The sequence below is a fragment of the Pocillopora damicornis genome, chromosome 6 (genome assembly GCF_964200805.1).
Source record: "Pocillopora damicornis chromosome 6, jaPocDami1.2, whole genome shotgun sequence".
Lineage (NCBI taxonomy): Eukaryota > Metazoa > Cnidaria > Anthozoa > Scleractinia > Pocilloporidae > Pocillopora > Pocillopora damicornis.
Genome location: NC_142675.1, coordinates 12,990,638 through 13,005,299, shown reverse-complemented (window position 1 = coordinate 13,005,299; position 14,662 = coordinate 12,990,638). Strand labels below are relative to the sequence as shown.

Below are 14,662 nucleotides of genomic sequence, written 5' to 3'. Positions count from 1 at the left end.
GACAGCAGTAGTCTGGTCAAATACATATTAAAACACGAGGCGTTTTTGTTTCGAAAACTAAAAATTGATAACAATAAAACAATAACGACAATGCCGTTACTGAATAAGGCTGAGCACAAACTTTCCCCTCAGAATTTAACAGCAGCATTGCCCAAACCATATTAAGTGAAAATGATAAAGAAAAACTACTAAACAAAGACAGCAAAAGATAACAATATCTGTCAGCGAGATATTCTTTTAAGGTTTGTGTGACAGAGTGCGGACCGTCCAATACTGTTCTTCAAAGTCAGCCAAGTGTAATAGAATAAGACTGACAAAGTTTACAAGGTTTTGTGGTTTTCGGAAACACTCACATGCTCTGCATATTAGAATACGTTACGTCCCCTCCAGAAACGTTAGCATATGTAGGATCAGGCTGAGGGACACCAAACTGTGTTATGTCAGCGTATTCAGTTCCTTCGTACGCTGGAGGACGAACTACTGCAGCAGCACTAGCACCAGATGGTCCCGGGGCATGTCCAGCGTCATGTCTTCTAAACTCATCCAACTCAGCATAATCAAGCTCCCCGGGTCTCTGTCGAAAGGAAAAGATAGGCAGTCTGAGACAACATGTGGCGTCTGATATGGCACAATTTTCCGTGGCACTGAACAGAAATAGAGGTTGTCATTATGCTCCGATCGCACCTTGTACACTTTTCTGCCGAGAAAAGTTTATTTTGTTTATCAGGCGTCCGCCGTCTGTAAAAGAATGTTCGTCTTCTGTAGTGTCGCGCCAAGCACTAAAAACATCATTTCTTCGGTTCTGTTGGAAACAGTTCGCTAATTTAAACAGTAACATTATCTACTTTCGAAGGTAAATTTGTTTTCAAAGATTCTATGATACGCTGATCACATTTCCTGGTTTTCTTCCACACGGAAAAGTTTCAGTTTGTTTATCGCGCGGGCGAGAAACCACGATGAAGTGTTTTTGAATGTAGCGTCACGGCAACTACTAAGAAAATCATATCTTGGGTGTTGTTAGGCACAAATTAACTTGTTTCAAACGCTTTCTTCTTTCTTTAGTGTATACTGCGCCTAATAATCCCTAATACGAATGTCGAACTACAAAAGAAACAATAAGTGACATTGTGTCAAATCGGGTGAAGTTCGGCTTCCATTGTTACTTACCCTCACTCACTCACTCACTGATCCTACAACAAAGTGGTTTCACCTCAAATTATACAGGAAGCAGTGGCCACAAAAATGATTCGAATGATACTTTCCATTCACTACAGTTTACTGTACCCAAATTCGCAACTAGAAAGCCATGTCCAGTGTTGCGATATCCTACGATTTGCTTACTGACCTGATACCAAATGATATCATGGTCACTTACGCTAAACAAATGTCACGGTGACATTAATTTAGACGAGGTATTAGAAGTTAAAGACAAAGCTTGCAGATTATGGTTAAGGTGAAGAACAACTTTTACTACAACGCCGCCGAACAACAACATTGGACGATCAAATACTGGTAAACTTAACGGTTATTTAGGTATCAAAAGTACAGCTATGCTTCTCTGCCTCACAGAACGATGGACACTAAGCAGACGGATACGTTCCGAGATAATTGGTGCCGTTTGTTTACTCGCTCTATTCTTCTCGCGGGCCACACGATAAGACGCCTAACAATTCATTTCTGTATCTACTGAAAATATCACTGGATTTTGGTGTCACTTTATGTACCGTAAATACCTTATTTCTACCTTTTTGGTCACTGGCATATAGGCATTCGCCCTAAGTATGGGTATGTGCCGCTGAAGCCTTCTAGGAAGGTTACAATGTCGTCATACACGCTACTGGATGCAGCCAGCTAAATAAGTGCCTACTTTGGTCGATCAATGTACGAGAGTGAATTTAAACTTGTTTGGTCAACCCAAGTAATAATTTAACACGGTCCAGTTTCTAACAACGCTTCAGCAACTCGAATAACAAAAATCATGTTCCTCTCTACTAGCGATACAAAACCTCTCGGGTATTTAATATTGTAACGCCAACGCATTAGATTCTATTACTATTCGTGCCTATTACGGTCTTTTCGGATCGTCAAGAGTCTCAAGAGGTCTACGACAGGAAAACATGTCGTTCTCCCATACCTATGTTCCTAGCCTATCTAATGACCTGTACATTTGTGCCTTCCAATGAAACCTCACAGCTTCGGTTTGGTAGCGAAAGATTAAATAATATGCATTTGTCAAGATTAGCTCGAATACAGATGCCCTGATGGCAGTTCTCTGGTTTGAGCCCTCAGTGGCGGTACCCAGGTTATTCCTACCCACAGAATTACATTCGTGGCTACCTTTTGGCTATTTCTCTGCTGTAAACGATCAAAGTCTGACAAGCTCTACAGCGGCATGCGCAGTTTTCCTTGTTGTTTAAAGTGCACTAACCCCCAAAACGTATGTCGATTAAAGAGATTTCCTTGTTTGACTGATCATCACAATGAAAGAATTATGGCAACTAAATATATCCTTACAATTCTAAAAGCAGTTAAAGCTCAATTTTTTAAGTTCACGACCGCACATCCTGGGACCTGGGTCGGGGAAGTTTGTTACGTTATCCTAGGAACCATGCTACAAGGCTGCAATGAAAAAATTAAAACCGCGTTGCCAAGACAAGAGAGTACTGTGTACATCTCAAGCGCGTGAAATAAATAACAGTATGACGCTCACCACTCTTCGCTTGCGAAATGTCAGCCGAACAGATTGTGGAACAATCGTGTCCGGTAGGGGAACAGGCTCTTAAAGTAGCCATTTTTTTAGCTGAATGTATTGGTCATGTTCCTCTGATTTGACCAGTGGTATGTGCCTTCAAAGCCGGAACATACTTTGGAAGGTAGCGCATAGAAATACCCGGTGTGAGTGTATTATTCTTGTACCTGACATCATTTGGCGCTCCAGCCACGCGATACGTTCGTCCTCTCTTCTTGGTTTCTCCTTTCTCCTCCATAATTGCTGGCGTGTCTTCACAATTTTCTACGTCACGGCTACTTAACATCATCGTTTGGGCCGCGCGCTAAATGGAAATTCTTTTTGGCCGCCAAATCGTACTTTCAAAGCGCAAAAAAATGGTCAAAGGGAACTAGCTTAATCTTAAAAATCTTAAATACAGCTGTTAACCAGAAAACGCAAAAAAAAAAAAAATTTCGTGTCATAGGCACTTTAAATAATTAGTCACCACGAGATCGAAAAAGATTTGCTTTAGATCGCACACTATGCCTCCAAATAGGGAGGCAAGAGAACAGCACAATCATTAGATTTTAATAACTAGAGTTTATATCACTTTTAAACCAAATGGAAAATAATTAATCATTTCTCTGCATAACCAAGGAAAATCGAAGTACGAGATGAGGGGTTGGGGTTAGGGTTAGGTTAAGACAGATTACACGAAAAGCCTTTCCTCCACTAAAATAAGTTCAGACAAGGAACTGCGCAACGTCAAAAAAAAAAAAAAAAACGTGCTACCAAAAGTACAGCAACAATGACACAACACCTTTCTCGATGTCATCGTTACCTTGGGTCTCTTCTTTGTCTTTTTCAACTTGTCCACCTGGGCATATTCATCAGCTGGTGGCCGTCTATTCTTCTTCTTTTTCGTCATATCCACCTGTGCATAGTTAGCCTCAGCCTCAGGAGCCGAGGCTTGAAGACTCGCAGCAGCTTCCTGATATCCATCGTCAACTTCATAATGATTAGCACTACCTCTGCCATCAAATCAAAACAAATCTTCAAACATGTCTTTTGCATTATTCTGATGTTTCGTTCCTAGTAAAGTTATAGTAAAGTTATAAACTCCTCGTCGTCCGGAGAGAGAGAGAGAGAGAGAGAGAGAGAGAGAGAGAGAGAGAGGGGGGGGGGAGGGAGGGTGGGTTTTCACACCTTATTTTCACTACTGCAAAAATAGCGTTCATTACTGCGAAGATCGCTTTCATATTCATTTCTTAAACCGCAGTTCAAATGTATGATTTTCATATATTCACAGTCAAGGTAGAGTAGTGTTAAAATCACATTATTATTCCAGTACTTACAGCCCATCCATTTGCATTTCATCTAGGATAAAATTAAACAATAAATAAATAAATAACCTTAAAAAAATGGATATATTAACAAATAACATCAAGGTTAAGTACCAAACTCACGATCGCATATATTTGGTAATAGAGGAAGACTTAAACAACAGAACTGGTAAGTTAAACAGAAAATTTCCACGATCCAAAAATACCCTCAATGATAGAGTGGATAAAAAACTCAGCTTAACGTGCAGCTTGACATGTCTCTCAGACTCGCGGTACATTCTATTTGCGCAACGGTTTCTAAAAGCTTGGTCTGATAACCTATAGTCTAGTAAGGATATATGAACCATTTTCTTATTGGTTAGATTTCTCACGCGCTTTGTTATTAGAGATTTATCAAGGCCACTTGTTGCGCACCGCTTAAAACACATTAATCTGCTATATAGGTGTTGAACTGTAGAGTTAAAATTGTTATAATTTTGCAGTTTTAAATTGAAATTGTTCTACCAAAACAAGGAAACTCGCTACGAGAACTTCTCGGTTTAAATGTGCTCTTTTAAACAAAAGAGAGAAATTTCTTTGTATTGTAAAAACGATCTAAATTAATTTTTAGCATCTGAGAGTATTGGGTGATCTGTTGCGTAAACAATGTCCAATCACAAAAAACGTACGAAATTCCGCCCGAAGAGAAAGCGGTACACATATAGTCAACTCTCCACTAGTGGAAGCTCTCGTAAGCAGACAGCTCTACCTGCCAATACTTTTTTCAATTCCACTTCTTTTTTCCAAGTAAAACTTTGTATTTACACATTTCGGAAGCAGACACTCTCCACAGTCCCTGACAATTTTAGAGGTGAAAACTAAATTTTCTTTTGTTTACGTTCTCTCGTAAGCGGACACCCCATGCATAATTATGGACTCTTGGCAAAGAAATTTGTTTTTAACTTGCAAATCAACAAAAATCTGACTGGTTTTGTCAAATCTCTGTTTGTCCGCGGGAAAGCAAGCTGCCCGTTCATTTGATAATAGGCACCTTAAGCTACAGACGTTTTCGTTGACGACGGCGACGTGATAAACGATAAGGAACTGGGGATAGAACGGTTTCAGGTTGCGGTCACAACTGCGAGTTGCCATCCTTGAGCAAAGCGTGCGAAAAACGCGACGCCGCGCCAATCGAGATTCGCAAATTTGGTGGTAAATTCAAAATTCACAATAAAGCTCTCGATTTCTTCGCATTGTCCGGTCATGTCGAGCTTGAAGGAAACGCGATATTTACTTTTGGTTTCCTTTATCAAAAGAGTCACAAAGACAAATGAATTTGCCATTCTTTACGACGTAACGATCTCTGACAGCTCTCTGAGATACTGTGAATCCTGGATGTGTATACAAATTTTGCGCTATTTGGCTCCTTGCCGAACTACGCTATTTGGAGCCAGCCTTGAATTTAAAGGGTTCACATGATAAGATTTCTCTGACCAACATGACATCTTTTTGTTCTGTCCACTCCATCCATGAGTTAAACATACACTATATTTGAAAAATAACTCGACGAATTCAAGCCTTATACTATTAAAGCTTTTCTAATGATCGACACATCCCTTTTGAAATTATTATTATGAAAAATTACAAACTATTAAGCTTATAAAAGTCTTTCTGCCTTGGCCTATCAAAGACAGAAATTGTTTTACATGTTATATGTGTAATGTTAAAGCGATCAATTGCCATCAATTGTATACTCATTATTTTTGCCAGGTATTTTGATTCAAGTGTCGGGGAAAAAAAACCTTGTGCGAAGAACGCAATCTTCTCGTGTGTACAAGAACTGCGTATTTGTCTCATTGTGAACATGAACTAAATAAAAAATTAATTTGAGTCGATTTAACATGCTTCTATGTTAAAAGAAAGGCCAGGAGGAAGGAAATACAAAAATGACTGAAGTGTTATTCCATGCCATAACAATCTACCGGTTATAAAATGAGAAAATCGGAAAAGACAACTAATTATTCCGTTGAATGAAAGCAACCTCTTCGTTGGAAGCTAGTTTGGCTTGCGAAAACAATTTTAAAAAATGAGCCAAATAATGCTTGCAGAACATTATTTCAATTATAAAATCAATCATTACATGTTACCTTGCTTCCAGATTGAATGAGTCCGAAAAAAAAAAGCGATCAAAACAAAAGATTAAGTACTCAAGTTCTCGTCGCGACGTGAAACCCCACTTTCTCGCGTTCTCGACTTCGGGACAACGGCGACAACGGCAAGACGTGTTGTACATGCGCAGTGAGGACTGCAAAGAAATTTCACGTTTCCGGTTGCCGTCGTGAGACCGGCGACGTCTGTTGCTTAAGGTGCCTATTAACAAGAGTCTGACATAACATTTATAGTGTCACGTTGTGGCCACGTTCGTCATGGTCTACTTTCCTTCTTGTTTCTCCCGTAAGCGGACATCTACTCCTATTCTTCTTTACTGTCCACTTATGGGAGTAATTTTCGAAGGAGGACAGTTCTACTCGCAAACACTTTTCCTGCTTCCCGAGGGTGTCCGCTTACGAGAGAGTTGAGTCCATTACGATTAACGACAAAAAGTAGCCTTTTTTTAAAGCTTGAACACCCAAATTCACATTCCTACAAAATTTCTGTTTCATCTTTCACTTTCAGCCCGAAATTTGTGTTTTCGTTCGTGTGGCAAAGCTAATACTATTGCAGTGAGACCTACTTTATGTTCGATTCGAAAAATCCGATTTCTCTGCAATTTCACTGGTCCACCATTGGAAAATTTTGCTTAGTTGTTTCAGTCTGTTTCAAATACAAACATAATTAAATTTAGAGAAAAAAATTCTTAAAGAGAAGAACAAATTTTTTGCAGTGGAAAAAATTGTAAATTTCAAACGATGTCGACTATAGTACGTCGCAGTGTACCTTGCACAATGAATCACAGAAATACATGTACTCGTTTCCAATGAGTGAAAGTCTCCACTATCAAACAGGGTTAAAACGTCTTTTCCGTAAAATAATGTGACTGACAAACAAGTCTTACAAGTGGTCTTCTAAGACTTCTATTTTATCCAATCTAGCCCGGTACTCAGAGAAAACTTTAAATATAAATGAACTGTTACAAATTGAAGAGATACTTTACCATTTTCGCGACTTGAAACCTTTCTTCGTTTCCACAGAATAATGATTACGATTACACCAATAATAAGCAGAACACCGGCCGCAGCTGCTCCAGCGTATATTGCAGTGTCCATTTCATTATCTGCACTGCTCTGGGAACCCTTGGTGGGACTTGGTTCTACATAACACAAAAAAATTAGAATATTTAACTCTTTACAAGGCGTAATAGCTTAACGCTGTAATTCTTTATAGGGTTTACTTTAGGTTGGGGATATTTTAATCAAAGAAATTATTTTTATTATTATTGGTTACTTCATTGTAGTTTTTAGGCTATAGTTACATAAAGCAATAAACAAGCATCCTATTAACTCTTTGTGAGCGACTTAACATGACCTTTGTCAACTTGTTTCCTACTCCTTTTGAAAAATGGGAACCATTTGCGGAATTGACCGCAGAAAAAATTGAATTAAGTTTCAAAAGAATATTTTCACAAATTAACTTGTTAATTGAAATGTAGTAACAAAAAACATTGCAAAACAACTTCTCGTTCGTCAGCCCAATGGGGCATCTAGTTAGCACACAAATACCAACTGCAACGTTAGTGAAATTGTTCTCATTGATTCAGGTTTTTGCAAGCGAAGAATTCACCCGTAAAAACCTCGATGTTGATGACACGGAGAGTGCTTGAAAACAAAGTAAAGAAAAGGATAAACCGTTGAAAAGGGAAAATAAGATTCATTTGAACATACTTCCTTCTGCCTTGACTTGCTGAATATTTGCTTCCTCTTGTTTTAGGCTTTCACCAAGCTCATTAGTTGCAGTTATGGCAAACTGATACACCTTTCCTCTCTCCAACGGTATTTTCAATTCTCTCACAGAAACATCTCTGATTCTCCTTATTTCTGTCCACTGTCCCACTTTTCCATCAGTCACTACCCTTTTGTACACTATATACATGGTGATATCTTTTCCATTATTTTCTGGTTCCTTCCACTTTAAGGTAATTGTATCGTCTGTTGTTTCACCTGGCAGTTCGTCTATTTCGACCACATTTGGGACTCCTAGATTGATGTCAACGACACGAACAGCGTGAAATTTTTGGTAATTATACAACTTCTTGTCACAAACCTGGTCACAACCATTATCAGTGATTAAATAATCTTTAAATTGGTAGAGGATTTTTCCGGGATATTTTTGCAACGAAAGAGTATAGCAAGCAAAATTGAGTTAAGTATTGAGATGAGTTCAAAATAACTTGAAAGGACAAAAAGTGATAACGAGAAGCCTGAAATAATGGTTGGTTGTAGCCTAAAAAACAAATACTGCATTTACAAGGTGAATTTGAATGATAAACTGACCTCTACTGGCATTTAATTGCTACTTACATATGATAAAATAAAGGACCGATGCACAGACGACGTAGCAATTTGCCACTCATTTGTGTCACGTAATTACAGAAAGGAACTCAGTTTGTGTGCAACTATTTTCTGCCTTTCAAAGTTTGACATCGCGCATGACTTAGTACAGGCACTCGGCAATAACACAGCGGAAAAATGAGTGCGCATGCTCCGCTTCTCGAGCCCATTACCTCAAACTTCAATCCTTTGGTCAACCGATGTGTGAAAATCGTCTCACTGTCAAAAGGGATGGTTGGTTATAGGGCGTTCCGAATATAGCCGGTAAGAGTTTAGGAAAACTGCATTCATCCAACTTAAAGGTCACTATTTAGCGGCTGTTGTTGTTGTTGATTTATACTTACAAGTTATGAAACTTGAGCATCAAAAAATGAAAAAAACACAACGCAAATATTACTTAATAAAACAGATAGTATTTACGGAACGTAACTGTGTAGGTTCTTTGTTGGTCTCACCTACGTTCACCTGTGATTTATTTATCATTATGCTTCTTCAAACGTAGGTACCTCACAAATATTAAAAAGGGAAAGGAAACTGGCCACTATGGAGGGGACAAACAATTAAAATAAAAAATCTTATAATGTGGCGAGCAGATACCATTGTCAAAACTGGGACTGCTCACAAAAAATCTACGTTGGCAAAGAGGATTGGTGCAAAGTGCTCAGTCACGACATCACTTTTGATTCCTCACCTTCAAACTTAGTCTTAATTCTCCTTACAGTTGGATCTCCCTCGAATACAAAATTTCTGGAAAACAGTTTCACCGTGTAGTTGGTATTTTTCTCCAAACCACGAAACAAATGAGTTGTTGTCCCAGAATCGGTGGTATTATCCTCTTCTATCTCAGTTTTACCCTTTTGTAAGATCAGTCGGTATCCTGTGATCGGACTTCCTCCATCATCAACTGGTGCAGTCCATCTTATTGTTACAAAAGTTGCTTGAATGTCTGATTCTGATGATTTGATGGATGCTTTCCCTGGTTTCTCTAGACATTACCATAAAAAAGAGACCATTTTGAGCAAAAAAAAGCTAATAATAATAAGAGAAGGAAAAATTTTTTGGGTGATTACCTCATGGTGAGTTTTGTCACAACTCTTAAGATGAATGCAAGTCCTTGTACTATCACATTTTAATGAATATACATGTAGCTACCGGATAAATTCATCCAAGTGCATGGTTGAGGAAGTTTCCTATGGATACTCACACGAGAGGATGTTGTCAATCTGCCTGAAGTTCAACGCTCTTTTATGATGTGTTTAATGCTACCAAAGGGCAAGGCGACGACAATTTACTTTGAATCATTTTTACAAATATGGGTGCATTTTCCACTAAAAGATCGGGCAAACTACATCGGGCATAATTCCACTATTACACCGTTACACCTCATTGAGTACACGGAAAATAAGAGAAGGTCTAACGCTGCTGAAGAGGGGAAAAATGCGAACAGAACGCTCAGATGAGGCCGTAGGATGTATGTCAAAAATAAGCGGCCAAATTGTTAGAGAATGAAAGAATAGTAGAATAATTCCTTACTCGATGGTTTAACGTACGCAAATATTTTTCCACACGCCTATGGGCCTTGCAAAATATCCACACGTATTATATTTTTGACTATCGAGAGAGATGTACAAAGTAAATGAGTTACTCTGTGGAGTACTTTGTAAGAATATTTGGCTTTTACTACTAATACACCTGAAACAGTGATAATGAGTCAATGCAAAAGAAAATGCGGACCTTAGATATAGTTTTCTTCTTATCAAAATACATTGATCTTTTTTACTTACTTATCTGATTTATCTTTATTAATTTCTCATCAGATGGAATAAGTCCATTGGCAGCAATGCACTTGTAATGACCAAAATCTTGATCACCCCTAAGTTGCACTTGTACTTTGTTTTCTCTGGCTCTGACTCTGTTTATTTCACTTCCTTCAGGTTTGTACCAAGAGAGTGTTGGTGTAGGAACACCATCAGAAAGACAATTCAATGTAACTGTCTGGCCAATCCAAGACTTCTTAGAAGACGTGGTGACATTTTTAATTGCGGGCGGGTCTAAGAATAAATAAAAATGTAATAAGTAATTGAAAAAATAATTGGTGATACTTCATATCAATCAGAACATTGACGAGCTTTATCATTCCATTATTGTGTCATTTTACCAAATAAAGTAATGAAAACGGCAAAACATACCACAGTATTACACTTTAGTACAAAGCAAAATGCGTATCAACATCTTGGCCGCACTAAACGATCCAAACATTGGTTTTTTTTCGTTTTTAAAATTTGATTTTTAAAGAAGCGAATTTTTAAGCAGGGAAGAGCACAACACTTAAATGGTTTAGTTCTAGTTGTTTTCTTCTTTCGCGTACACCTTATATGATGGATGGCACAGATAAGGCCGTAGGATGTAATTCGCATGCTAAAATTAAAATACTAAAAATTGAAAATAATAGAAGAATATCAATCCCCTGTAAATAGAATAAGAAAGATGGTAAGTTTTGAGCTCGGTAAAGAAATTGAGAAAGATATTTTTTGTCTTGTCACCAACGTGGGATAAAGAAACAATTATGAGTTTCCATGAGGAATCGAACCTCAGACCTCTGGATTCCGCGCTCCGATGCTTTACCACTGAGCCACAGAGACTTTACGATGATGGTACGACTCTATGACTCTAAGGCTATTAAGAAGTTCATGTACGATACGCGTCCTGCATACTACTTGGATCAGCGAAGTCGATAGCGTCGTGTTTGTAAATAGAATAAAAAAGATGGTAAGTTTTGAGCTCAGTAAAGAAATAGAGAAAGATGGTTTTCGTCGTGTGCGTATTTTGTCACAAGCGTGCATTTTGCGTCCGAGCTGCGATCGCGTGCTGAAACGGATCGAGTGCTTGCATTGTGCTCACAAGCACCACATGGTAAGCGAAATAGTTGTTGTTTATAGTTTTCAAATTCAAGAGCAGTTTTTACATTATCTGTTTGCAATTTGTGAATCCGTTTATGTAAACTACCAGTTACTTTGTGTTGAATTCATCGAGTTACACCCTCGAAATTACGTATGTGATCATCGAGAATAAATTCGTACCGACAGCACAAATACTTAATGCACAAATTTCCAGCAAATTTTTGTCACATTACCAGTTTACAATTCATGAACCATGTCTATAACTTGCATGGATACATTCTTTTGAATTCTTTAAAATACACCCTCGCAATTTAAGAACTGATTATGAACGATAAATTCGTATCTACGCCAGAAATGAAGCACATTTCTAACTTTCCATACGATTTTAGAAAACCATGTTTTAATAGGTGTTGACTCTCGCTAATTTGGCATAATTCGTTTCGTATTGATTAGGTGGTTACCCCAAAAACCATTTATGACTCTGAAGGTACTCAGTCCGAAACAGCAAAACGAAACGACCGAAACAAAACAAGCGAAACGAGCAAAACGAAACGACCGTAACGAAAAAAACGAAACAAATTAAAAAAACGGTCAATAAATATATCTTATTAGACGTTTTGGTAGTATAGCTGAGTATTTTCGTTGTGCACAACTCGTACAAACACACCAAAACGTCCAATAAGTTATTTAATATCCAACTGCTTTTTTCTGCTAAGTCTTTCCCCTAATTTCTCATAAGGTGGGGAAAGCAAAGCGGATAGAGAAGCGTAGCGCGCTCAGCCGACTTGTTAAACAGGTTTTTTAAACAGTACAAAATAACCAACTGTCTAAATAACTGTACAATATTGCAGGATATTTCTACTCTATTCGCGCGTTATTTGTACTCCACTTTGTGCAGTTGGATAATAATAATAATAATAATAATAATAATAATATTAAAATAAAATGAATTTCCAGGGGTGTCAGCAGACATATTCGTCTAATTACGATTATGATTGACTCCTGATCTACCACAAGAGGAAATTAAGAAATCTCTCGATTGCCATCGGCTTGGTGTAAGGCTTCTAGGAAACCGTAATTGGAAAAAAAATCAATAACAAAAATCACGGAGATAGACGTTGTCAATGAATACCGTTATCTGTTTCTTCCTCTTCTTTCCGCAAAACACGTAGGTAATATGCTTCTGCTCTGTTTTATTGTAATGGGTTACCTTTTTATGTAACATTTGACGTTTAATTTTCCCCCTAAACTGCTTGCGAATAATTAAATTTTTTGTTTTAATTCATATGTGAGGAGATAAAACTAAAGTGTTGCAAGTCAGGTGAGCAGGTGTCAGTAATGTCGTATGATTCTTCCAAATCTGCAATTCTGTTGCTTTGGTTTTTTTACAGAGCCTCTTTTCTATCTCTGCGTGCCAGCCAATCATTAAAATCTAAGTGAAAAGATAAGTCATATTTTCGCAGTTTTTTCAAATTCCATCTTCAAAGTTTTTGGCATTTGCTGTTTGAAAATTCATAACTGACATGGCTTTTTTTTATCCCTGTATAAAGATATCACGCATTTCTACATTTAAAACCTGACTTAAGAGGTCAATTTTATTTCAATAAGTTTGAAACTTTATTCTACGTTAGAACACTTGACTGTTTTAATGCTTGACATGCTTCACCCATACATGTCAGTAGTGTACACCTACCATTATGGAGGTGTATTTAAAAAAGGGTTTGGTATAGCTTTTGTTCTCTGTGGACCTTTGAAGGCACTGAACTTCAAATTTTGTGTACACAAAGCTTCCTCCTAGGTGGAAGAATAGAATGTTGCTTACCAAGCAATTGCACTTACTGCAGTTATATACTCCTGCAATACTTTGCATGTGTAAAACTGATTACATAATATGTGCCATGACTTTGCACATTTTATTTGCCCCTCACATTTCTTAGTAACACTATTTAAGCCTGTTCGGAAAGCAATCACACAAACGAAAAGAAGAAAGTGAAAGAAGGGAAACTATAATCTCTACCATTCGATAGAAAAAGGATCGCAGGATACTTAAGGGATACTTGAATTGTGCAGGCTAATTTCCTCCAATGCCTTTCATGTTTTTGATAAAATAAAATTTAATCAGATGTAGGGTTTGTCTACAATGTTGCAAATTGCCAGTGTGATCCTCAAGACATCTGAGAATGATCAAAGATTCTTCTCCAGTGTCAGCTGGTAAAAGATAGACACTAAAAATAGATGGCCATAAGAAAAAGTACACAGCATCAAAAGAATCACACTGACGCGGCTATGGATCATTAAATTTGAAGAAATTTGGTTCTGCGATTGGGTTGTGGTAATTAGAATGATAGTTGCAGGAAAAACCCATTGCTTTTCCTACTCAACTGCAAGTTAATAAGATTTTAGATTCTACATTCAAACTTGGTGAGATTAAATTTGTTCGTATCATATGTTTCAATATAGTTTGTTTATATGGAAAGGTAACTATAATTATTGCTTTACATGTCTTTCATGTAAAATATAATTTTCAATAACTTTATTTCTTTCCTTAAACATAATTTATTTTTTTGGAGCACAATCAAAGGAAGTAGGTTGTAAACTTTTGATTCAGTGAATTATTTGAATATGTGAGTAACATTTGATGTTTCTACATGCAACAGGATGGTCCAGATGGAAGATGGCCCAAAAAATGATCGAACTTGACTGTAACAATTAGGTCACTAATTTGGAAACTTGAGCACTTGGTAAATACACCTTGGCTTGTAATTCTGATGATTACAGTTTGCTGAGGTAATTGATGTGTCAGTCCCCATGCAGGAATGTACCTCCATATGACCTGTGCTGCCATATATTATGAGATAACTGAAAAAATGCATTTGTGCATGGCAGAACTTCTATAAGTACAGTGCCACCTAGTGACAAAAACTAATGATTTCCTGTGAGCATGAATGTATGGGGGAAGTTAAGGCAGTACAGTACTGTAATTGACCTATTTCTGCAGGGATGCATATTGTTTTATTGTAGTAATACCTTTTAGCTTTCAACCTTTCAACTTTGTATTAGTTGTAGTTGTTTACAATATTTATTCTTTGTACCTTAAGCCCTAAAAAGTTGTAGCAGGCAAGTCTGGAAGAATTGTGTGATTTTATAATTTTACTTAAGCTACCACATTGTAAAATGTAATGT

At 37.5% G+C, this 14,662-nt stretch overlaps 1 protein-coding gene across 3 annotated transcripts in view; it reads right to left on the bottom strand.

The window, feature by feature from the left end:
- LOC149044059 (neural cell adhesion molecule 1-like) overlaps positions 1–14,662 on the bottom strand; it is a 31,384-nt gene that overhangs the window by 1,102 nt on the left and 15,620 nt on the right. For 2 of the 3 annotated variants that reach the window (XM_089208985.1, XM_089208987.1), the window contains 7 exons: positions 10,364–10,630; positions 9,271–9,564; positions 7,914–8,225; positions 7,187–7,342; positions 4,066–4,087; positions 3,552–3,741; positions 354–574 (listed from right to left, as the gene is read on the bottom strand). In XM_089208985.1, the coding sequence (XP_089065111.1) occupies positions 354–574; positions 3,552–3,741; positions 4,066–4,087; positions 7,187–7,342; positions 7,914–8,225; positions 9,271–9,564; positions 10,364–10,630 (1,462 nt within the window). Of the gene's footprint in view, positions 1–211; positions 575–3,551; positions 3,742–4,065; positions 4,088–7,186; positions 7,343–7,913; positions 8,226–9,270; positions 9,565–10,363; positions 10,631–14,662 lie in introns of those variants that run through there. The other variant, XM_089208986.1, reaches the window with a different exon arrangement.